The following is a 26,268-nucleotide window of genomic DNA, read 5'->3' on the forward strand; positions in this document are numbered from 1 at the left end:
TTACATTGACATTATGATATTAGAAACAGCATCTAAATGCATACTCTACAAACTTCCACAAAGAACATAATAATGACCATGTAATTCTCTTTTTCAGAGAGTCATTAAGGGAGATATATTGGTCAGGCCAACAAGTGCAATTGAGTCTTTAAAATGAGCCAAAAGAGAATGAACTGACGTGGAGTTAACACCTCAGCTGTAGCGAAGGACTGCCGATACTACTGGAATCCCAATTTGGATTTTGGTCCTTAGACATCCCGAGTGGAAACCGAATCAATGAGACTTCTGACTCATGAGCAAGGAGTTTTCAACTGAATCATGACTCACACATAAAGCAATAAAAGTTTAGTTTCTGGGACAGCTTCTGGGGTGACGAAGGTCAGCAACTGGACTGGTGCTGCTGGGATCCTGGACGGCAGTCACTCTTTATGGAAGGATCGAGTTCGAAGGCTGTTCTCTTTCAATCCTGACAAAATGACGTGCCCAATATTATTTGAGTCCTGACGAAGGGTCTTGGCCCGAAACGTCGACAGCGCTTCTCACTATAGATGCTGCCTGGCCTGCTGTATTCCACCAGCATTTTGTGTGTGTTGTTATTCTGAGATCTATGTGATTTTTGGATGGTATATTGGTTTCCTTCAGTTTTTTGGTGTTTTCTTTCTTGTGCAGTTTGGCAGGTGGGTGATCTGTTAAATTTTTGTGTGAGAGGGGGTGGTTGGGGGTTTCGATGCTGCTGTCGCTGTTCTTTTCTGTGAGTGAGGGGGTGGGGATTGTTATTGTCACTGTTTTCTTTCTGCAAGAGGGGGGATTTTAGTATCTGCAAGTTTTGTTTCTTTTCTTTTTCATGCCAGGGGAGTTGATGTCTTTTCGTTCATCAGCACCCATGGTCTTTCTATATTTCATGGCTGTCTGGAGAAGACAAACACCAGAGCTGTATTCTACATGCATATTTTGACAATAAAATGAACCTTTGAACCTTCTCAAAGTACTTCTACTTTTTAAAATAGTAGCAAATAACTTCCTTGCACAATTACCTAAAGTGGTGATGTTTGAACTTTACTGCTTAACTTTATAATTAATCACTTAACTTCACTCATCCCTTGCACTGAACTGATTCAACAACCAACAGAGTCATTTTAATGGACTCTACAACTCATGGTCTCCATATTTATTGCTTATTCATTTATTTATTTGCTGTTGTTTTTCACGCCTTGTAGCACATTGGGCGGCGTTTTGCCATTTCCATAGCATTAGGCTGATATTTTTTTTTAAATGAGGCCGAGTTGCTAGCTCAAGGCTCAACCCAGTACAGATGGAAAATGTGCATGGAGCCAGCTGGATTCGAACTCGGGACCATTCGCCGCAAAGTCTTGTTCTGATGCCACGGCCAGCTTTATTTATTTATTAATATTTTGGGGTTTTTTCCCCTATTTTTGTATTGCATAGTTCATTATCTGTCTTTGTTGTGTGAAGTTTTTCATTGATTCTATTGTTTGTATTTACTGTGACTCAGGGTCATGGATGGTGACCACATGTGTACTTTGCTAATAAATTTAATTTGAACTTTGATATTTCATGGTTCATTTTAGGACAGATCTCAGGGGGGCACATTATCAGAGCAGCCTCTGCTTAGATAATACAGTTTTGGAACAAGAACCAAGGAGAAGAGTAAATGACAGTTCTTATACCAAAATGAAAAAAAACTTATCCATAAACGAAATAATCTGGAAGAGCTTCAGGCACAGGATTATCAACAATATCATCTGCATACTTTTTTAATTTATCTGTTTAGGAACACAAGGGTCAGGAATAGACCAGTCAGTTCACAAATAGCTCTAATGTGAACACAGTTGATCAGCCTGTTAACGAAATCTCTTTTCATTCTGTTGACATTCAGGTCTTTGTCAAACAAAAATCCCAGTAATATATTTAGAGGCACACTTACAGCCTCCAAAATGGCTAATGTAAACTACCGCAGAAAACCTTGCTGCCAAGTCACTGCCGGCTGGTCAATATATGTTTGGTAATGGTGTCTAGTTCAAGTTATAAAGGTTAAAAAAAAGCATCTCAGTGTTGATATTTGATATAATTGCTTTTGATAGTGTACGCAATACTCAAAAGCAACATATCCAATGAGATCGATAGGTTCTGCAAATGTTAATAAGGCAGCCAATGGTCTGTAACCGGGCAGGTTAGCAACATTGAAAGCATTCTAACTGAACCCATTTCTATCCCGTATATCAGGTTGGTTAGTAACATAGAAAGCATTCTAACTGGAACAATTTCTATCCTGTCCTCCAGTCCACTGTAACTATTTTGACACTGAGCAAATTACTGTTTGTTGATTTCCACCTGTAACAGGGACACTCAAAAATTCAGTTCCTTCCTGACCTACAAATGTCAAAAAATTTTCATATTTTCAAATCAAATCAAGTTTAATTATCATTCAACCATATATAGATACAGTTGAACAAGACAGTGTTCCTCTAGGGCTAAGGTACAAAACATTCAAAGAAGGAAGCATACATTCAAAATAGCAACTAACATAATTCTAAATAGCAAGCAAATAAGGATATTCACTCAAAAAAACGATACAGTTGAAAAAGTTTGTGAACCTTTTGCAATAACCTGGTTTTCTGCATTAATTACTCATAGAATGTAATCTGATCTTCATCAGTCACAATAATAGACAAACACAATCTGACTAAACTAATAACACACAAACAATTGTACTACTTCCAATCAATACTGAGTACACCATTTAAACAATCAGTCTTGGTTCAAAAAAGTATGTCAACCTCTGGGGTAATGCTTCTACAAAAGCTATTTGGAGTCAGGTATTCCAATCAATGAGATGAGATTAGACATGTGGGTTGTAGAGGTGCTCTGCCCGATAAAAAAGACACACCAAGTCAGTTTACTGACAGAGCCTGCTCTTCTCAAGAATGATCTGTTTATGTACACCATGCCTCCATCAAAACAACTTTCAGAGGACCTTAGAAGAACTGTAGAGATGCAGGAAGCTGGAAAAGGGTACAAATGCATTTCTAAAGATCCGAGTGTTCATCAGTCCACAGTAACAGAAATTGTCTTCAGGTGTAGGAAATTCATTATTATTACTACTCTCCCTAGGAATGGGCTTCCTGCAAATATCACATCAAGAGCACAACATGCATTGCTGAAGGAGGTGAAAAAGAACCCAGGGGTAACAGCGGAAATCTGCAGAACTTGCCAAAGTCTTTGTTAATGAGTCCACTAGAAGAAAAACACTGAACGAGAATGGTGTTCATGGAAGAACACCATGAAAGAAACCACTACTCTCCAAAAAAACATTACATGTCTCAAGTTTGCAAAAACCACCTGGATGTTCCACAACACTTCTGGGACATTGTTCTGGAGACAGAAAAGACAGAAGTTGAACTTTCAGGCAAAAATGTTTGGAGGAGAAAGGGCACTGCACACCATCACAGTTTGGGGTTCCTTTGCTGCCTCAAGCCTGGACAGCTTGCAATTGTTGAGGGAAAAATGAATTCAAAATTCTATCAAGACACTTTGCAGGAGAATGACAGGGTCTGTCACCTGAAGCTTAATAGAAGCTGGATAACGCAACAAGACAATGATCCGAAACACAAGAGTAGATCAACAACAGAATGCTTAAAAAGAAGAAAATTTGTGTTTTGGAATGGTCGAATCAGAATCCAGACTTTAACCCAATTGAGATGCTGTGGCATGACCTGACGAGGGCTGTTCATACAAGGTATCCCAGAAATGTTGATGAGCTCAAAGTTTTTTTTAAATTGGGGAATGATCTAAAACTCCTCTTCGCCTTTATGCAAGTCTGGTCTTCAGTTACATGAAACATTCGTGGAGATTATTGCTGCTAAAGGAGGTCCTAAATACAAGGGTTCACAAGCTTTTTCCAACCTGGACTGTGAATGATTAAACAATATGTGCAATAAACGAAGAAATGAAAAGTACAATTATTTGTGTGTTATTAGTTCAGGCAGATTGTGTTCACTTATTATCGTGACTTAGATGAAGATCAGACCACATTTTGAGTAATTAATGCAGAAAACCAGGTAATTGCAAAGGGTTTACAAACTTTTTCTTCCAACTGTATAGTCTAAGACCCCAAGCGACAATGCCCAGCAATCAATAGCAATCTCCCAGCAGTGCACAGACACGTGCAATCCAGCCTGTCATTCCACTGCTCGAACATGAGAGGGCAGCACCAACTGGAGAGGCTGGACCCCAGCCAACCACAGACGCCATGCTGTAACACTTCTGCATCTTCTCACTTGGTCTGCAGCAGCAGGCAAGCCTGATGTTCCAAGGCCTTGCCCGTTACAACCTGTCGTGCCATCAGACAAGGATAACAGGTCTGCGGCAACTTACATTTTCACTGTCCAACAGAGTCTTGCGATTGCAAGTGAAATGTCTGAGACAATCTCCCATAGTTATACTGCACACCACCTTCAGGCATCAACTTCGATGCTTCCAAGTAGCAGGCAGTGACATGGTCTGCAGCCAGGTCAGCTCCTCTGAACCCAAACCGGCTCCTCTAACATCCCAACCAGATCAGCAGTTAACACCAGTTCAGCTACTCCGATCAACGAACAGCTCGCTGATGGAGTAGTTCTGTAATACTCAAAATTCTTCATGTAAAATTGACTTTGGATCATAAAAACCCCTGAGAGGTTGCTGCATTCTCATGTGATCAGGAGGAAACAGAAAGACAGAAACAGAAAGATACATGCACTTTGATAATAAATTTACTTTGAACTTGAATTATCTATCATCATACTGTGATATTGTGTGCAAATGAGAGAAACTAAAGGCACTAGAAGATCTTCAAGTATCTTCAAGTATAACCTAATGAGTGGCAATGGAGAAGCTCCATATAAAACACTCATTAAATGGATTGTTATTCTATCCGCTCTAATTATGAAATTATTAGTTATCATTTTTAAAGAGACAGTGATTTCAAAAAATGAACTGTTGATGCTACGAACATGTAGTACTTATGAAAAAGTATGCAATAAATATTTACTTAAGCAAAAGATTTGTCAAAAACCGTATCGATGATTCTGAAAATCACAGACTTACAGAATTGCTACAGCACTGAAGAAAGCTATTTGGCCCATGAATGTATATCATTCCAGCTCTATATCCAGCTACTGCCACTCCTTTACCCTCTCCTGCAAACTATTTCATTTCAGATGTTTATCTTTCAATGCTAAAGTTGAATCCTTTTTCATCACACCTAACCCCAGACCCACTTTACCCACAATAGCTATGGTTCTTTTACCAATCACTTCAATTCAATTGCTTCTGCTCCTTAATCCTGCTAACTTGGGATAAATTATACACTTAATATAGTTTTAATTATCAAGAATTGGGTGGCATACTGCTTCATATTTTTGTTTCATGTTCAACTGTAATCACTCAATTAATGTTGTAATTTATACAGAAAGATAAACTTTTAATTAAATCCGTATGGTAACATAAACAAATACATATTGCAAATGCTTTTTTTCGAACAGTGCCTGTAACACAGCTACTTTTAAGTATACATACGTATCGGTAACACACAAATTACGTTGTGTATACTTTTTTACTGAACAGTGCACGAACAACATTCCAATATCTCCTAACGACTGGTAAAAAAAATATATATACTGCAGCCTACCAGGAAAAGTTATTGATCGCCTTCTTCATCTTCCTCCTGCGCACTAAAACCATCAAAGTCCTCTTCTTCAGTGTCCGAATTGAACAACCTCAGGATCTCGTCACTCACTTCAGTCTCTTTGTTGTCGCTCTCACTTGAGCGCACGTGGTCCTCTTCATCACGCAGCAGTCCAGCCTTTCGAAACCCGTTGGTGATGGTGGATGTTGTGACACGGCTCCATGCATTTAGGATCCACTGGCAGACTTGAGTTAAAGATGCTCTTCGCATGCGTCCTGTTTTGGTAAAGGATTTCTCGCCGCTCGTCATCCAAGCCTCCCACTCAACACGCAGCGCCACTTTAAATGCCCAGTTCACGCTGATGTCCAGTGGCTGCAAATACTTCGTGGTGCCCCCAGGAATCACAGCTGGAATTGAGCTTGTACTCTTGATGGCAGCTTTCACTGAACTTTCATTGTCAGCCGCTTAAAAATCACCATCGGTGGAAGCTTTAGTCCGGATGCTGTGCAGCTCAGAACACAAGTAAAATGCGTTCTCTCATGGCCACTTGTTTTCAGTGTGATGGACGAGTCACCTTTTTTATTAACAGTCCGAGTGAGAGGCAGGTCAAACGTCAAAGGTACTTCATCCATATTTATGATATCATCTGGCCCGATGGAATTCTCCGCTATCTTTGTTTGAGTGAATGTGCGGAAGTTAGCAAGTTTTTCCTCGTGGTGGGAAGGGAGCTGCTGACAGAGTCGTGCGTACCCTGACGGACAGGCCTTTTTGTCTCATAAATCTAAAACACCACGATGGCCCACCTCTAAAATCTTCGATTTTCATTTTGGTGGCGATTGCTTTAGCCTTCAGTCTGATCTGCACGGTGGAATCACCGCGGCCGCCTGCTCTCTGTGTGTTAACCCAGTCTTCAAGAAAGTTTTCAAGTTCGGGCCATCTGCTATGATTACCTCTGAAAGCTTTTGTCGTCTTTTTGCATTGACTCAGTTCTTCATGCTAGCGTCTCCACCGTCTCACCATCGATTCACTTATGCCAAGATTATGTGCAGCAGCTCGATTTCCTTCTTCAACCGCCAGATTGATCGCCTTTAACTTAAAAGTTGCATCATATGCTTTTCTTCGAGTGTTTTCCATGTTGATGAGGGTGAGTACAAATGACTGATTTACAATAATTTAATTGTGAAAGTGCGCTTGATTTATCGTACAATTTCATTGGACCTCTGTGAACTACTCATCGATTTTATTGGTCTACTGTTACGAGGCAAAATGTTTTTGGCGGCATGAGAAAAGAAACATGCTTTAGCCGCACCGTAGTATAGGCTGCAGTGATGCCGCAGTGTTCAAAGCGTGGGAAAAAAGTAGCGGCTTATAGTCCGGAATTTACGGTACTCATAAAATGTGGTCTGATTGTCACCAGTCACAATAATAGACAAACACAATCTGCCTAAACACATATTATGAAACACATAATATTGAACATTGAACAACAGAATATTGAACACGAAACACAAACAATTGTATTTTTTCTCATCTGTACTGATAAACAATCACAATTAGGTTCAAAAAAGTATGTGAACCTCTGGGGTAATGCCTTCTACAAAAGTTATTTGGAGTCAGGAATGAGATGAAATTGGAACAGTGGGTTGCAGAGTTGCCCTGACCTTTAAAAAAGATACACAAAGTCATCTACTGACAGAGCCTGCTCTTCTCAAGAATGATCTGTTTAGGTGTACCATGCCCTGATCAAAACAACTTTCAGAGGACCTTATAAGAATTGTAAGGATGCATGAAGCTGGAAGAGGCTACAAAAGCATTTCTAAAGACCTGAATTTTCATCAGTCCTCAATAAGAGAAATTGTCCCCAAAGGAAGAAATTCAGTACTGTAGCTACTCTTCCTTGAAGTGGATGTCTTGCTAAAATCACACCAAGAGCACAATGTGCAATGCTGAAAGTGGTGAAAAAGAACCCGGGGTAACAGCAAAGGGCCTGCAGATATCTCCAGAACTTGCTAAAGTCTCTGTTCATGCGTCCACTAGAAGAAAACACTGAACAAGAATGGTGCTCATGGAAGGACAACACATAGGAAACCACTGCCCTCTAAAAACAATCTTTGCTGCACGTCTCCAGTTTGCAAAGACCATGTGGATGTTCCAGAATGCTTCCGAGACAAAATTCTGTGGACAAATGAGACAAAAGTTTAACTTTTGGGCAGAAATGCACACTATGTTTCATGGAAAAAGGGCACTAGACACCAACACCAAAACCTCATCTCAACTGTGAAGCTTGGTGGAAGAAGCATCATGGTTTGGGGCTGCTTTGCTGCCTCAGGGCTTGGATAGCTTGCAATTACTGCAGGAGCAAAGAATCCAAAATTGTATCAGGACATTTTACAGGAGAATATAAAGGTAGCGTACTGTCACCTGAAGATTAATAGAAGTTGGGTGATGCAACAAGACAATGATCTGAAACTCAAGAGTAAATCAACAGCAGAATAGTTTAACAAGAAAAAAAATAGTGTTTTGAAATGGCCAAGTCAGAGTACAGATGTTAACCCAATTGAGATGCAATGCCATGACCTGAAGAGTGGTGTTCATGCAAGGCATCCAGAAATATTGATGAACTGGAAGAGTTTTGTTTGGAGGAATGGTCTAAAATTCCTCCAAGCTCATGTGCAGGATTGATCAACAGTTACTGGAAATGTTTGGTTGAAGTTATTGCTATGCAAGCAAGACATACCAGTAACTGAAAGCAAAGGTTGACATACTTTTTTTCCAAAATTCTCAATAAATAAATAAATGAATATAATTGTTTGTGTTATTTAGTTAATTGGGTTCTCTAGTTTTATCACTTACATGACTATCTAATCACATTTTAGATCATATTTATGCAGAAATAGAGAAAAATTCTAAAGGGGTCAGAAACTTTTTAGCATCACTTCAGACCATTGCCAACTACAAAGAGAAGGGACCCCTGAACCGATGACTCCCTCCTTCCAAACCAGTTAAATGAATTCTACTGCAGATTTGACTCACCGATCACACTTCAAAGCTCCCCACTAGTGCCCAGTCAACCAGACCATCACCAATGCCTCACACCTTTGCTGTAAAGGAAGCGAAGGTTGAAGAAGCTGTTCAGGAAGCAAAATATCAAGAAGGTTACTGGCCCTGACTGTCTCCCCTGCCTCTTACTTAAACGCTACACTAACCAGCTGTCTAGTCTTTTCAGACATTTTCAATCAGTTTCTCAGACTATGCACTCACTGTTCCAGCACATTTCATGAAATCTGTTATTGTTCCAGTCTCTGAAAAAAAATCAAAAATCACTTAACTCAGGGGTTCTCAACCTTTATTATGCCATGGGCCAATACCAGTTGCAGTCATATGAGTCAACGATTTTGAGAGGCTAATCAAGCCATTTCTCAAATTCATAACTCAAAATTTTCAAGATCTGCTGCAGTTTGCCTATAGATCTGTAGATGATGCCATTAACATCTGGTCTTGACTTCATTCTGCAATGCTTTATCTCCCCTAGTACACGTCAGGATTTTCTTTGCTGATTTCAGTTCAGCCTTCAATACCATCATCCTTGAGCTTCTACAAGAGCCCTCCAAACTTAACATACCAGCTCCCATCTGCAGGAGGATAATAAACTTCCTCACTGACAGGAGGCTGTGTGAGAAACTAGGCAAGCACATCTTCACACCCCGTTCACTAAGCATTGGCGCACCACGGGTTTGTCTTCTCTCTCCTTTCCTATTTTGCCTCTATACCAATGACTGTGTCTTCAGTGATCCATAAAGTCCATGGATGACACCACTGACAAGTCACCAGAGGCCACAAACCAAGTACTACCAAGAAGTAAACAAGATAGTGTTCTGGTGCAATAACAATAACTTGGAGCCCACTGCCCTCAAAACCATGATGCATATCAGCTTCAGGACAAGTGAGTCTCCTCTCCACACACTCACCAACAACACCACAGTTAGCACCATTTCAACATTCAGCTTCCTAGGGATCATTATTTCTCCGGGAGAGCCTTCATAACAGAGGATGTACTTCTTGCAGCAGTTGGTACAGTTCCATCTTCCCCAGATCATAATGGTCAATTCTACACAGAGATCATCCTCGATGGGATTAGCGTAACGGGTCGGAATGCTCTGGAGGTGGGTGCAATTCCGATTTCTGAGCTGTATTACTTTTGACTAACAGAAAAAAAATCCCATTTCACTAGTCAATCCACACAGGTCCCTCATTCCTGAGATTTTTTTTAATTTTTAAAATTTATTTTGCATCCTCTCTGGACAGTACATATTTCCTAAAAAGTAATAGAAGTGGATACAATGTCCCTGAGCAGCCAAACCAGTGTTTTATCATGATTTTCTTGTTCTTTTCACTAAATCCATATTTATAAAACTCAGTATATCATTTCTTGAAACCATTTTCTTAAACTGCCTTGCCATTGATGACCCTTTGTTCTTATATTCCTTTTGGAACTATGGCTATAATTTATATTATTTATTATATTTCCTAATATAATCTAAATCTTTGCATTTCTCACTATTAAATTTCAAGTGCCAGCTAACTGTCCATTCCACCAAGCTGTCTATATCACCTGCTGCTATGCAACAGATTTCAGTTCCTTTAGACTGAGAGATTAAATTGTACTTTTTTCAACGCAAGATGCGTTATGGGAAAGGCAGATGAACTCAAGAGGCAGGTTTGCTGGTTAGAACTATAATGCTGTGGCCATTACAGAGGCTTGGTTAAGAAAAAGGCAGAAGTGGCAGCTCAACGTTCCAGGGTTTAGGAGTTTCCAACGCGGTAAAGAAAGATTTAAAAGAGGTGGGGGGCTAGGGTGCATGTCACAGCTGCATTTTGAGCAGACATCCTTGAGGGACCATCTAGTGAGACAATCAGTATAGTTTAAGAATAAGAAACTGCAATCATTCTGATGTGGTTGTAATGTAATCCTCCATAGCCCAAGGGAGATAGTGGAGCAAATATGCAGGCAGATTATGGAACGATGTGAAAACAACAGTGATGCTGTAAATTGTGACTTTAATTTTCTCTGTATTAACTGAAACTTCATGAGTGTTAGAGGCTTAGATGAGGCAGGATTTGTTAAATGGATCCAGGAAGGTTTCTTGAAACAGAATGACAATAATCCAACCCATAAAGGGTCTGACTACAGCAGACCTTGTACTGGGAAATGAGGCAAACCTGGTGAATAGAATATCAATGGAAGAGCATTTTGTGCTCTTACTGTGATTACAAATCTCACTGTTCAGACAGTCGTGGAAAAAAATAAGACTGGACCTTGGAGGAAAGTGCTAAATTAAGGGGAGGCTAATTACAACTGTACTAGGTAAGAGCTAGGGATGATAGATAGGGAACAGCTGTTTTTTTTAAAGGTAAATCCATATATGACCAGTGGGAATTGTTCAAAAATAATAATAGGCTGATCTAGAAGAATAACACAAATAGGATCCACAGAGACTTGTTAGATTGGATTCAATATTGGGTTAGACACAGAAGAAAGAGGGTTTACAACTGAAGGTCTGTGACCAGTGATGTTCTACAGGATTCAGTACTGAGACCTCTGGTGTTGTGATATATAATAAACAAATAAATGAACTAGACAAAAATGAAACTGAGCTAATTAGTAAGTTTGCATGAAAATTGGGAAGCTGTGGATAGTGAAGAAGATTGTCAAAAGATATTGCAGGATCTAGATCAATTGCAAATATGGGCAGAGAACTGACAGATCGAGTTTAATCCAAATAAATGTACTTTGGGAGGTCAAATGTAAGAGGAAACATAGAATTATGACACGTTAGCCATTAGTGAGACGGTTGCAGGCCTGGCAGCTCAGTGTTCCAGAGGACTGTTGTTTCAGATGAGGAAATGGTTGGGATGGCAGGAAAAAAATGTCACTGCAGTGCTCAAACAGGACAGACTAGAGAGCTGATCTACTGAGGCAATATGGGTAGAACGGAGGCTTAAGGAGGGGTTGACAATGTTAATAGTTATATTACAGACCACCCAACTGTCTACAAGATTTAGAGGAGCAAATCTGTAGAGAAATCGCAGACTGTTTCAAGAAACATAAGGTTGTAATAGTGGGAGACTTTAACTTTCCACATATTGACTGGGACTCCCATACTGTAAAAGGGATGGATGGGAAAGTGCTTGTAAAATATGTTCAAGAAAGTTGCTTTAATCAGTACATAGAGGTCCGAACTAGAGACAGTGACAATAGACAATAGACGCAGAAGTAGACCATTCGGCCCTTCGAGCCTGCACCGCCATTCTGAGATCATGGCTGATCATCTACTATCAATACCCGGTTCCTGCCTTGTCCCCATATCCCTTGATTCCCCTATCCCCTAGTGTGACACTAATCTCCTATTAGGGAATGAGGCAGGGCAAGTGACACTTTGGTAAAGCATAGGGGAACACTTTGCATTTAGTGATCATTAGTTTCGGGTTAATTATGGAGAAGGATAGCTCTGGTATTTGGGTTGAGATTCTAAATTGGAGAAGGGCCAATCTTGATGGTATCAGAAAGCATCTGGCAAGTATGGATCGAGACAGGAAGCTTTCTGCCAAAGGAGTACTTGGGAAGTGGCAGGCCTTAAAAAGTTTAAATTTTGAGAGTAAAGTTTGTATGTTCCTGTTACAATAAAAGGCAAGGATAACAGTTTTTGGGAACCTTGGTTTATGAGAGAAATTGAGGCGCTGGTAGAGAAAAAGAGTGCACAGCAGGTATTGGTAGGAAGGAGCAAATGAAGTACTTAAGGAGTACAAGAAATGTAAGAGAATCAGGAGGGTTAAAAGGTAGGAGGTTGTTCTAGTAAACAAGGTGTAGGAGAATCCCAAAGGCTTCTACAGATGTATCAAGAGCAAAATGATAGCAAGGAACAGAATTGGTCATCTGAAAGATCAGAGTGGTCACCTACGCATGGAGTCAAGAGTTGGGGGAGATCGTAAATGGATTGTTTTGCACTTGTATTTCCTTGTGAGGCAGACACAGAGTCTATAGAACTGAAGCAAAGCTGCAGTGAGGTCATGAACCACATATAGATTACAGAGAAGGTGTTTGCTGTTTTGAGGCAAATTAGGGTGAATAAATCCCCAGGGCCTGACAAGGTGTTCCCTCAGACCCTGTGAGAGACAAGTTTAGAAATTACAAGGGCCCTAGCAGAGATATTTAAAATGTCTTTAGCCATGGCTGAGGTGCGAGAGGATGTTTAAGGAAGACTCCAAGAACAACCCAGGAAATTATAGGCTAATGAGCCTGACATCAGTAGTGGGTAAGGTATTGGAAGGCATTCTAAGGGACCACATACTAGACAGGGACTGATTAGGGATAGTTAAACACGAGGAAATCTGCAGATGCTAGAAACTCAAGCAACACACACAAAATGCTGGTGGAATGCAGGAGGTCAAGCAGCATCTATAGGGAGAAGCTACCTGACCTGCTGCGTCCACCAGCATTTTGTATGTGTTGTAGGAATCGTCAACATGGCTTTGTGCATAATAGGTCATGCCTCACAAATTTTACAGGGTTTTTCAAGGAAAGTACCAAGAAAGTTGATGAAGGAAAAACAGTGGATGTTCTCTATGTGGATTTTAGCAAGGCCTTTAAAAGGTCCTGCATGGGAGGTTGGTCAAGAAGATTCAGTGCCTTGTCATTCAAAAAGAGGTAGCAGATTGGATTAGACATTGACTTTGCAGGAGAAGCCAGAGAGTGGCAGTAAATGGTTGCTTCTCCAAACCGAGGCCTGTGTTTCATGGTCTGCCACATGGATCAGTGCGGAGTCTGTTGCTGTTTGTTATCTCTGTCAATATTCTGGATGATAATATGATAAAATGGATTAACAAATTTGCAGATGACACCAAGATTGAGAGCGTAACAAACAGTGAAGTAGACTGCTAAAGTTTGCAGCTGGATCTGGAGCAGCTGAAAAATGGCAGATGAAATTTAATGCAGACAACTGTAAGGTATTGCACTTGGGGTGGACCAACCAGAGTAGGACTTGCACAGTGAGCAGGAGGCCACGGAGGAGTGCGGTAGAACAGGCAGGTCTGGGAATACAGATCAATAGGTCATTGAAAGTGGCATCATACGTAGACAGGGTTGTAAAGAAAGCCTTTGGCATGTTCGCTTTCAGAAATCAATGTACTGAGTACAGGAGTTGGGATGTTATGTTGAAGTTGGTTAAGATGCTGCAGTTCTAATTTATAGAAATGTGTGCCATTTTAGTCACCTGCCTATAGGAAAGATGTCAATAAGATTGAAAGAGTGCAGAGAAAATTTACAAGGATATTGTCAAGACTTGGGGATCTGAGTTATTGGGAAAGGCTGAATAGGTTAGGACTTTATTTCCTACAGCATAGCTGAAAGAAGGGAGATTTAATAGAGATATACAAAATTATGATGGATGTAGATAAGGTAAATGCAAGCAGGCCTTTTTCACTCAGGTTGAGTGAGACTACAACTCAAGGTCATGAGTTAAGGGTGAAAGGTGAAATGGTTAAGGGGAACATGGAGAAATTTCTTCACTCAGATGATGTTGAGCGTATGGAATGAGCTGCCAGCACAAGTGATGCATGCAAGCTCGATGTCAACATTTAAAAGAAGCTTGGATGGATGGAGGGCTATGGTTCTGGTGCAGGTCGATGGGAGTAGGCAGTTTAAATGGTTCAGCATGGACTAGATGGGCTGAAGGGTCTGTTTCTGTGCTGTAGTTTTCTATGACTTGCCTTTAATTTGCATTTCACAGTGGTGGATGTAGCTTTGGTTTCAACATTTAAGAGAAATTTGAATAGGTACATGGATGGGAGGGGTACAGAGGCCTATGGTCCAGGTGCAGGTCCAAGGGACTGGGCAGAATAACAGCTCAACACAATTTAGTATTAACTAGATGGAGATAAAGGACAAACTTGGATTGTTTTGTTTGGAGTGTCAGAGACCAAGAGTGAACTGTCAGAAGAATATAGATTATGACCAGACATAGACATGGTGGGTCATCACTCTCTGTCGCAAGGTGGAAATTAAGGTAAGTTTCAAGGAGATTTGCTAGGCAATTTTCTCCCCCCACTCAGAGAGTGGTGGCAGCCTGGAATGCATAGCCAAGGAAAGCGGTGGAAGATGTAATAACAGCATTTAAGGGGCACTTGGACAGCCACATGCAATTGATGGAGAGATATAAATTACACCCAGCTAATTGTGAATTCACATTGCTGCAGACATCATGGGCCTTTTCCTGTGCTCTACTGTTTTACATTCTACAGAAATGAAATCTTGCAAAACGTATCAGTCTTTTTACATTACTAGTGTGAACCAACTCCACAAATTATAAAGTTAGTAAAGTCTCACTTAAAAAGACATATTTCAGTCTTGCAGTATAATGCAAGTTTGTGGAACAAATACTGTTACGGGTTAAAACAACTATGAACCATATAACTTTATAAACCAACTTATGATTTCAGAATTCCAACATACAGTTAATGTTGATCTTCAGAATTAAATAATTACTATCATGACCTTTACAATTATGCAACAAGTTCAAGACACCTTAATATTACCATTATATATTCACCAGGTGTAACTTAACTCATATCGCTATATGCGCACTATACACATACACTACCTCTGTGTGTGTGTGTGTGTGTGTGTGTGTATATATATATATATATATATATATATACACACACACTATATATAGACAATCACATATATATACACACACACACACAAATACATATAGATAGAAATTTACTCTTCTATATTTCGTCGACTAAATCCACATCAAAATCTGGCTTATGTCGCAGCAATACTGAATGCGGTAATAGAATAAAGCTATAAAAACTGCCACAATATTAACACCGAGCAAGTCACATGAACAATTGCAGTTTTGTTCTGATAGCCACTAGTTCCCAATTCCACAGCCAGGAATGACAAAGCACAATGAACAACAGGGTGGAAGATATTTCTGAGATATCTTTAGTTGGAATTGGGGAGTCCGACTGAACTGAGGCCGGGCTCCTTGCCGCTTCTGCCCCCCGACTCCAGTTGAGATACTCACTATGGCCTTGCTGTAGGAGGCCGCGGCTTCTTGATACTTCCTACCGAGGAAGAGGCGATTCCCTTGCTCCTTCAGCTCTTGGGCAGTAAGGCTCTTCTCTGGGCTTCCGGACATGCTGTCCCTCCGGATCCCCGGTGGCTCGACCACACAGGCGCGGAGACAAGCCGGCGTCCTGAAGCAGTGGACAGACACTCCGACACCGTGCAGCGGGCCCAAGCCAAAGTTCGAGCTTGCCCACCCAGCCGGACGTGCCTCTAGCGACCGGCTCCCCGAGGTTTACCGAAACGGAAGCCGGGGTGCAGTGACCTCGGTCCCCGGCACGGTCCGGTCCCCAGAGTTGCCGGAAAGGGCTCGAAAGCAACCGGGGCCGTTTGTGTACAGAACGCACGTAAACAGCAGCACTCGGTGACGTCACCATCGCGGCTCGCTGATGACGTCAGGCAGCCGGCGCCGCCAGACCGGGGTAGGTCGCGTCATCTGGGAGCGCGCATGTTTGATGACGTACGAGAGTCGACTAGGAGGTGAGTTGCTGACCACACTGAGGGGGAGTGAGGTGTAAAGGGGTTTAACTCGATGGTATTAAATAATGATAAGAGTAGCTTGAAGTTGCTGCAGGTAATTGGTGCGAAATAGTTGTATTTCTTGTGAATGCTGCTTATCTGATTCTACGTGCCTGTAGTCCTGCAAGTAAGCGTTCACTGTATCCGTATTCGCAGTTACTTGTGCATAAACTAATAAACTCAACTTTGACTTTGAAGTGGAATTTACCTAATTTGTCACAAATTTCAAGTTTGTTTCCTTCCTCAGAATTCGCTTGGATGTTCAACCACTGTCGGTGTTTTGTAAGTTCCGAACACAAAGAAATTGAACAAAGTGGCTTAAAATAGGAGTACATTTTATTGGGGGGAAAAATTAATTATCCTGAAACATTAACTTTGTTTCTTTGGACACAATTGCTGTTCGGTTTCTTGAATATTTCTGTTTTTATTATGAGTTTCCAGTTTCAACTTTCTGCCCTTCTCCCCTTCTAGTCCTGATGAAGGGACTCGGCCCAAAACGTTGACTGTTTATTCCCCTCCATAGATATTGCCTGACTTATTCAGTTCCTCTAACATTTTGTGCATGTTATTCCAAAGTTTTTTTTGTTCTGCATTTTGCTCAATGACAACGGTTTATGAGTTTTTGTTCTCATGTGATAAATGTAAGACTTCTAGAACATCTCGTACTTTTTCCTTTCTGTTTGTGGAAAAGAAGTTATGAGGTAGTTTCATTATATAATCCCCAGTTTATAGTCTGCTCTGCAGCAAAAGTATTATAATTTGCTTTTAAATATCTAGCTGGCATTTGACACTAAATTCTAGTAAGCAACATTCTAATAGTAATCAGATAATATGTTTGCCAGTAATGTTGACAGGGAATTAGAGTGCTAGAGGAGCCAGCAAGGACAGGCATTATACTCTATTAATGTTTATTTGAAGAAAGTAGAATCTCAGTTTAACTTCTGATCTGGAAAACTGCACATATGCCATAATTTGTGCAGCATGCCAGGCTGCACTTTGTTCAACATTTCGTTCAAGAGTTGTTCAATTCTGATGCTGGACTTTGTCTCCCAAACATCCACGATTCCTCTCTCTTCCTCCCCACGCCCCACCCCGTCCATGCCACAGATGCTGCTCAACTTTGAGCTTCACCTGCAAAAATGTTGGTTGTTCAATGTGCTTCAGGGATATGAGCAATTTAAGACTTTTTTCATACATAGCAAATCTTACACATTCCAGGTTATCAATGGATATCAGTAGAGAATGTTGATCAAGTTTGATATCACTATAAAATAACAAATTGATGAAAACCTGCAGGTTGAAGCCTCTTTTGCATGAAACCATGTCTGGAAACGGCAGACTGTATGACTGTAAGGATCCTGCTGTATGGAGGTCTGTCCTTGCAATTTACAAGGATGTCATCAAAGCAAAGGCGACGGCATCCAAAGGAGTTAAAGCAGGCAAGCTGACTGCACTGGATAAGTGGTGAGGGGTAGATCTTGAATAATTTAAACAAATCTGCTAAAGGTAGACAAATGTCTTTAGATCATTCTGCTTTGTTTTGCTTTTCTATTGTGGCCAATGTATGTGCATTTAAACTCTGCAATTAACAGTTATCTACTTCACAAATAAAACTGGAATCTGTTCAAGCAAACCTGTGGCTTCTCAGATTCTCACTTCAATCAATGGATTCATACTTCCTGCATTCTTGGTCATGGTGGCTGAAAGTGCCTTTCACAAAGGAAACACCTGACCCTGAAGCTGCATTGACTGTTGTAAACTTTTTTTTATAATAATAATGTTTTCTTATGTTGGAAACTTTTTAGTTGCTTGATTTACTCCTGTAAAATATTCCTTGGAAATGCGTGCGGGATGCAGTAAGTTTGATGAGTGTGGATTATTGAGCACATAAAATAGTAAAATGATTTTCAAAGTAATTGTTCATAAAGAAACTTTGAATCCAGACAAAGAAACAACAATGAAGTGTATTGAAGATGCGTATTTCAGAAATGGCCAACAAAACAGCTGAAAGAGAGTTGTTTCTGTTGATACTGCTGAAGGCTCACTCATATAGGACAAAAAATTTAGGGAGGGTGAAGCAAAACACTTAAGAGATTTGAAGCTAAGGTCATGAATTTTAAAACAAAAAAAGAACAGGATTTCAGCAGGTCAGGCGGCATCCATGGAGGGAAATGGGCAGTGCGACATTTCAAGTTGAGACCTTTCATTTGGATTGAAAGAATAGTGTGGAGCGGTAGGACAAGAGCTGGCAAGAGATAGGTACATACAGGCAAGGGGAAAATTGATTGACAGATGGAATCAGGGTGGAAGAGGGGAGACAGAGGCTGGGAGATGACAAAGGACTGCAGTTTGTGAAATGTGATAAGGAACAAGGCTGAAGAATATGACCAAATAAGGGAGAGATAGTGGGCAGATGCAACATGGAGGGGACGGGAAGTGATAGGAGGGCAAGTGGGAGGATTGTGTGGTGAAGCACCAAATTTCTTGGTGTTCACCTGACAGAGAATCTCACCTAGTCCCTCAACACCAGCAAAGAAAGCCCAGCAGCATCTCTACTTTTTGCGAAGGCTGATGAAAGTCCATCTCCCACCCCCCATCCTCATCACATTCTACAGGGGTTGTATTGAGAGCGTTCTGAGCAACTGCATCACTGCCCGGTTCGGAAATTGCACCATCTCGGATCGCAAGACCCTGCAGCGGATAGTGAGGTCAGCTGAGAAGATCATCGGGGTCTCTCTTCCCGCCATCACGGACATTTACACTACACGCTGCATCCGCAAAGGAAACAGTATTATGAAGGACCCCATGCACCCCTCATACAATCTCTTCTCCCTCCTGCCATCTGGGAAAAGGCTCTGAAGTATTCGGTCTCTCACAACCAGACTATATAACAGTTTCTTCCCCCAAGCTATCAGACACCTCAATACCCGAAGCCTGGACTGACACTTTGTCCTACTGTCTTGTTTATTATTTCTTGTAATGTCTGCACTGTTTTTGTGCACTTTGTGCAGTCCAGTGTAGGTCTGTAGTATAGCTTTCTCTGTTTTTTATTTATTGCGTAGTTCAGTCTAGTTTTTTGTACTGTGTCATGTAAACCATGGTCCTGAAAAAACGTTCTCATTTTTACTATGTACTGTACCAGCAGTTAAGGTTGAAATGACAATAAAAGTTGACTTGACTTGTCTTGGTGGTGAGAAGATGGAAAAGGTAGAGGAGGCGAGAGAAACAAAGTAATGTGGGTTGGGGGGTGCATGAGAGGACCTGGGTAGATCTGAAGGAGAGCAGGAACGAGTTATCTGATATTGGGAGTATTCAGTGTTAATGCCATTATATAGTACGTGGACTATCCAGGTAGAATTTAGTTCTGGCCTCAGACTAGCAGTGGAGGAGACTAAGGATGGACAGATTAGTGTGAAAATGTGAGACTACCAAATGGGAGCAGCAAATAGCACATATAAACAGAGTGGAGGTACTCAGCAAAGCGTTCATCATCTCCTGAAGTTTGGGTAGCCCCTTTCCCACCCACATCCTGTTTTCCTTTAACATGAAAAGAGAATGGTTTGGGATAGGATTTGAAATTTACTACTATTTTGTAACAAATAGTCTTGACAATTAGTGTAGCGGTTAGCATGTAGTTATTACAGCCTGGGGCATTTGGGGTACAATTATGACACCGCCTGTAAGGAATTTGTATGTTCTCCCCATGAACCACGTGAGTTTCCTCCGAGTGCTCCAGTTTCCTCTCGCAGTCCAAGGGTGTACTGGTTAGTAGGTTAATTGTCCGTTGCTAATTGTCCTATGATTAGGCTCGGTGGGTTGCTGGGCAGTGTGGTTCTTTGGGCAGTAAGGGCCCATTACTTGCTGTAACTCTGAATAAATAAATTCAGGTTTAAATTGCCCTTTATAAATGCAATTAACAGTCAATATATTTTATGGTAGTGGGAGGGAAGACCAGCACAACCCTCTGTTTATTAATAAAGTATCACAAGACCACTTGTATCAATGTAAATAGATGTGTAAAGTGTTTAATAGTGTTTAATGCCTGTAGGAATAGTGTGTGGTTTATAGTAGAGAATGAGAGAACTTACCTGCTCTTTGACTTATTTGTGGTCAATCTGAAGTTTAGTGTTTCTAATAAAGGTATCAGGAAGAGTTACCAGAAATCGTTTGCAGTCGTACGGAGAAATTTCTCACTCATGCTGAGCTGGTTCAGTTGATGGAGTGGAAGCTGACGGTAAGTTAAATGGGTAGGGTTGGCTATATGTAATGAAATTTGAGATTATTTCTGCATGTTTGTGTTTTCTTCGGCATTCAAGATGGGGAATTCTGCTTGTGCTGTTTTTCCTACCCCCACCCCCCCCCATTAAACCTGGTAGAGAGATAAGTTGGTATCCCTGGAGTGCAATCCACTTTCTTTGTGCAGAAATGAGATCAAAATTGAAATCTTTGCATCTGCTGCTGAGTACAATGCTGCGTCTTTGGAGGGGTTTTGATTAGAGATTTAAACCCTAGAAAAGTGCTCTAATCATTGTACCGTCCTAGACACATTTTATAGTGTTGGTAGAGGACATCCTGCCTTTTATTGTCACTAGTTAATCTTTGCACAAAGCAGGTAAGCCATCTCCAGACAAAATAAAATCAAAATCCAATCAAATGAACAAAAGGAAATTTGAAAAACCTCTTAATAAACAAGTTCAGGAGATCACATTGTCTAATGTTTTGCCCATCTTTTTTTATGATATATCTGCCGGGTACAGATTCCACTCTCATTTAAAGGTTTGCCAAGAATTAGAAATTTGTCCCGTAGTGTTCTGTTATCTGAGCAACAAAAAACTCTATTTGAGTTGTTTACATGCATACTGGTCTTCCCTACTAATCAATAGGAACATAGTTTGCTGTTTCAATTATTCTGTATATTATTATTACATTTGTCCTGTCATCCCTCCCAGAATCTTTTCCCAAATTTCTCTCGTGTCAGATAGTATAGAATACTCTTTTCCAAAGAGTACCAACAAAATCTTCCGCAACCTTCAGGTACCTGCCTGTATATTAGATTTAGTAGTCTAAATCAATAGTCTGATTTTTGGCTGTGGTTATGAAACATCAGGTTTTTGAACTACAATAAAGAATTGATTGTTTATTAAACTCGTATTGGTTAAATGCCATTTTCCTGAATTTTGTCTATTTGCTACACTGAAATCAGCTTACAGAGCTTCGTTCTCGTGTGCTGTGAATAATTGATACACCTCCATTCAGTTATCATGCTTTTGCCACCAAATTCGAATTACATTATATTATTGAAGGCTAGTTGTGGTAGGATTCATAGGAGTAAAGCCAGTTGATCCAAAGTGGATGAGAGCAAATGCCCAGTGGATCTAATATAGTATAATCTAATATAGACTTTCAGGAAGCTTCAGTAAGGTCTTATATGAGAAATTAGTGTGCAAAACAAATGCTGATATTTCTTAAGCTATTTATATGCATAGAGATCTGTTTGGTTAATAGGAATAAACTTTCCAAGTAGCAGATAGTGACCAGTGGGTTGAACAGGACTGGTGCTGGTATCACAGTTATCCGCCACATATAATAATGATTTGGATGAGGGAACTGCAAGTTTGCAGAAAGCTGATGGGAGGCAAGCATTAAAGAAGATGCTGAAAAGGTCCAGTTGATCTGGAAGTTGAGGGAGTGGGTGAAATCATAACAGATGCTATATAATATGGATAAATATGAAGTTATCTCATTTGTTGGCAGTAACAGGAAGGCAGATATCATCTGGAGATAGGTTAGGAAAGGGGGAAGTGCAACACAGACCTGAGGGTTACTGACGTTAAACATGTAGGTTCAGGAAGAGACGGCAGATGATATGCTGCTCTTCTTGGCAAGAGGATTCTCTGTAAGACCAGGGGTAATTTTGTAATTCTACATGGTCTTGATGAGACTACACCTTGAATATCGTGTGTAGTTTTGATCTCTCTATCTGAGGTAGGATACTTTTGCTATGGAGAGAGTTCAGGGAAGGTCATTAGATTGATTCTTAAGCTGGCAGGGCTAATGTCTGAAGACAGTCGATCAATCAGGGTTGAAATTACTAGAATTTAGAAGAATGAGAGGGGATCTCAATAAAGTCAAACAAAATTGGACAGATTAATACAGGAAGAATGTTCCAAATGCTAGATAAGGAGTACACCATTTAAGACTGAGGATGATGAGAAAATTTTCTCCCTCAGACAGATGAATCTGTCAAGTTCTCTACACCAGAAAGCAGTTAAAGCTAAACAATATATTTTAGAAAGAATTGGATATTGTTCTTGGAGATGATGACAGAGAGTAAGCTTGAACAGGTTACTGTAATCAGTGATTAGTCACAGTCTTATTGAATGGAGGAATAGGCTTCAAGGATTGAATGGCCTAATGGTTTGACTTTACCTGTTTTCTAGTGTGGAGAACTCCTCATATCCATTTTAATATATTTCTATCCCAAGTGTAGAGTTTAGTCCAAAAGGAAGAGTGCGTTATTTTTGATCGCATCATTTCTAGATTAGCAACTTGGTTGATGTAAGTGCTGTGAGCACAGACACAATGTTGCTCATGCAATCGTCCATTACAGATGTAAAGTTTATTCTATAGACCTTTAGATTTGTAATTTTGCAGTGGGATCACGCCTACTGATATGACTTTTCTTCCCCTGTGCCTAATTTCTGATAGAGAGGCAAATTCCGTCCAATGCTGCAGAAGATGGTTGCAAGTAACTCTGTGAGCAGTGTGGAGTCATGCACGAGGAAAGCTTTCAAGCTGCTTCCTGATGTGTCGGCTGCAGTCATGGAGCTCACCAAGCTGAAGGCAGTGGGACCTGCCACCGCATCAGGTAAGAAAGCACTTACATTACCTTCTTTGCTTATTCATGTGGGTCGCTTATATTCTAATGGAAAGCTTTCTCTTGTGCTTAGCTGTGTTGGTTACTGGTGCTCCTCAGGAAGCTGCTTTCATGGCTGACGAAGCAGTAGAGTCAATTCCAGGCTTGGTTCCCATTAAATACACACTTAAGCACTACATCCTTTACTTGGACAAGGTGAGGGAGTGTGTAGAACAACTCAATACAAGTAAGTTTTCCCTATATATATATATACACAGATATGCACTATTTTGTGTCAAAGGAAATCGTATGGAAATGTGTTTTTGTGTACTGAAATTTTCTAAATTCTTTGTGAAATACACAAGATAAATGTTGTGGCTTTAACAAAGAAGTTGACAATTAAGAGTTAGGGTGAAGATTGTTATTTAGTAGTCAGATGAGTATGTGATCTCACCTTGAAATCAGATTGTAAGATGTTAAGTTAGAGTCTTGTATTTAAATTGTGTGGCTCCCATATTACAATAGTATACTTTAAAATTACTTGATAGGCATAGAGTTCAAAGATGATGAGAAACATTTTGTTAATGCAGGTTACACGTTTCTTCAGCTAAATGATTAACAATTTAGCATACCCAAATTTATATTATTTTATTGAACAAAATTCACAGGAAAATTGGGGTTAAGCTTGATCTAATTACATAGATCTGTTATCAAGATGATCTTGATTTAGGTCCATTTTCAGATGTGTTCTACGCTCTGTACACCAGGAGCTACATGGGTGCAGAATTAACGAAGGGATGACCAATAGTTCTGATTTGGCTTCAGACAGATGAAGGTTTGGTTTTCTTGCTTTCGGTATTAAGCCAACTCCTGTTATTAACGTCCATTAATAACTTAAATTTGGGGTATGGTGATTCAGAATTTATAAATTATGAAGAAGAATGCATCTAGGAGGTTGTTCTGAATGTACTGTATTTGATGAGATTCATTCACAATCTTGGAATTCATTTCCTTGTGCAAGATTTTCTATTGAGTCATGCAGTGATTAAATCCAGTGCTTTGATCTTGTTGGTGTGTGTCAGTGTGATATATATGACTGTATTTTGACGTTGCCATTCTATTAACAATGTACACATCTTTTACAGATGACTCGGTGAATGACTGGACACCGCACAAAATAGAACAATGTCTCTGGACCTGGGCTGTGGCCAAAAGTGTCAAACCCTCATTGCTGGAGAGTCCTGTCATGCATCAAAACAAAATGACAAATAAAGAAAAGCTCACAGAAGTGAGACCCATGAAAAGACAGAAAGTGCAATAGTAAGAAAATCAGTCCCTTTATCAAAGTTGCAAGAAAAAAAATTGCAGTTTTGCAATGCCTAAACTGTGCAACAATGAACGTTGAAGTCTGAAGCAATTCAGTGAAACCATACACTAAGGAGAGGTGTTGAATCTGCTGGAAGGGGATTCTTTTCATGTGGTATCTGTTGATGTACTTAATGGATTATGCAAGCTTGTATGGAAATAAATAGCAATTATGTATTGATGGGGCATTGTTTTCTCAGACATGCCATTGTGGATCTATATACTCACTAGGTCAGAGATATATTGTATACATATATTGGGATTAGGAACATTGGAAGTTAAGGTTGGAGTTCAGAGTGCCTGTGTTTCAGCTTGGTGGCTTCCATTTAAGTTGCATAAATACAATTTCCCACTCCTTTAAATTCACCTGGTTCACTAGAAAATTATATTTCTGCTTAACATGTAAACAGAAAGTGAAATAGAAGTGTAAAATAATAGAACCAGAAATCAATGCCACCAAAGGTCCTAATGATGCTGGATCATCAGAGTTTTACTATAAATTGCAAGTATAAAGCTCAGTCAAGAGGAGGTGGATTGCCAAGAATAGCATAGATAATTTAATGATAACAGATCATTGTATCTGATTTTATTTACTGAACCCAGCAAAGGGATGAACCAGAGCAAACATTCTGTTAGGAATGGACAGTTATGGAAGCTAATAATCCATTTGGCAAAGTCCTTATACCAATCAGTTGTTGTGATTTTCAAGCATTCATTTAATATCAGAGAATGTGTACGGTTTAAAACTTGAAATTTGTATTTTTCAGAAAAGACAGAAATCCTGTATATAATTTAAATAGGTGTTCAACCAAAGTGATGGATTGATGTCTCCTGATACCTTCAATATTTTCTCATTTATTTTGCATAGTTAAAATCGGTTTTGCTTTGCTTGGACATCAGACAGCTGTGATCTTTTTTCCCCTTCAAACACGTTTGCAGTCGATGAACAAAGTGAAGATTACATATGTGTGAAATGGGCTATAGCGATATAATTTTCATTGGGAGATTACATGATTGTATTACATTTCTGAGATGTCTCTGGATCTTTGAATTACTGAAGGTAACTATAGAAATGCTTTAGAAATTTGCAGCCTTAGAATTGACATCACCAGGCGCTGAACAGGTTTTAGTCAAGCTGTTTATTATGATTGCATTTGCTATGTTCTTCAAATTCCTTACCTGCTGTTTTCTGCTCTACAAACCTCTTTTTGTATATAGCGCTTCAATATTTTTCCTTGATTGCTCAGTGTGCTTTCCTAACTCCCGCTATTTGTTAATAAATTCGAATTGCTGGTTAACATTACTAGTGTTCCTGAGCGGTGGAGCTCTGCAAGGTATATGCAATAATTAGTTTTGACTTAGTATATATATCCTCCCTTTTAGCTTGAATCTTTTGTAAAACAAATCTAATTTTGGTGACCCTCATTTTGCAGTATTTTATAAGGTTCTGTGTGCTTTTTAATAAAATTGTGGTAGTTTGTGAAAATGTGTATTTTTTTTATCAATGACTGTTACATTGAGTGACCCACCAACTTTATTCAGTTCATTGTATAAAAGTACATTTGGGAGTTATTCCAAGCAAAGCATGTGTGTTGTTTGTCTTGATGAAGAATCACTGGTGGCATATCTATTAGCACACTTTCACAGAACATTCGACAATACTACCCGCCATCTTGCACTCAATAGTAAAACAAGGCCCTACTCAAAGAG

General features: G+C 40.0%; 2 protein-coding genes across 5 annotated transcripts in view; one reads left to right on the top strand and one right to left on the bottom strand.

Annotated features, from left to right (window-relative positions):
* The window catches only part of stub1 (STIP1 homology and U-Box containing protein 1), a 41,204-nt gene extending 25,036 nt beyond the window's left edge, over nucleotides 1-16,168 (bottom strand). Inside the window, exon 1 of the mRNA XM_059979242.1 lies at nucleotides 15,778-16,168. Coding sequence (XP_059835225.1) covers nucleotides 15,778-15,891 — 114 coding nt within the window. The 5' untranslated portion in view covers nucleotides 15,892-16,168. The remainder of the gene's footprint in view (nucleotides 1-15,777) is intronic.
* A 26-nt stretch (nucleotides 16,169-16,194) lies between these two features.
* On the top strand, nucleotides 16,195-26,044 carry zgc:112496 (uncharacterized protein LOC541336 homolog). Of its 4 annotated transcripts, none has more exons than XM_059979243.1 (6): nucleotides 16,195-16,298; nucleotides 17,634-17,801; nucleotides 20,478-20,571; nucleotides 23,046-23,205; nucleotides 23,288-23,440; nucleotides 24,339-26,044. In XM_059979243.1, the coding sequence occupies exons 1-6, from the start codon at nucleotides 16,267-16,269 to the stop codon at nucleotides 24,512-24,514; spliced, it is 783 nt and encodes a 260-aa protein (XP_059835226.1). In that variant the 5' UTR covers nucleotides 16,195-16,266; the 3' UTR covers nucleotides 24,515-26,044. The 4 variants fall into 4 exon arrangements, with proteins under 4 accessions (XP_059835226.1, XP_059835229.1, XP_059835227.1 ...); XM_059979244.1 differs by lacking the exon at nucleotides 16,195-16,298 and adding an exon at nucleotides 16,308-16,619; XM_059979245.1 differs by lacking the exon at nucleotides 16,195-16,298 and adding an exon at nucleotides 16,314-16,464.
* Nucleotides 26,045-26,268: the final 224 nt, after the last annotated feature.

The sequence above is a fragment of the Hypanus sabinus genome, chromosome 9, assembly GCF_030144855.1.
Source record: "Hypanus sabinus isolate sHypSab1 chromosome 9, sHypSab1.hap1, whole genome shotgun sequence".
NCBI classification, from domain to species: domain Eukaryota; kingdom Metazoa; phylum Chordata; class Chondrichthyes; order Myliobatiformes; family Dasyatidae; genus Hypanus; species Hypanus sabinus.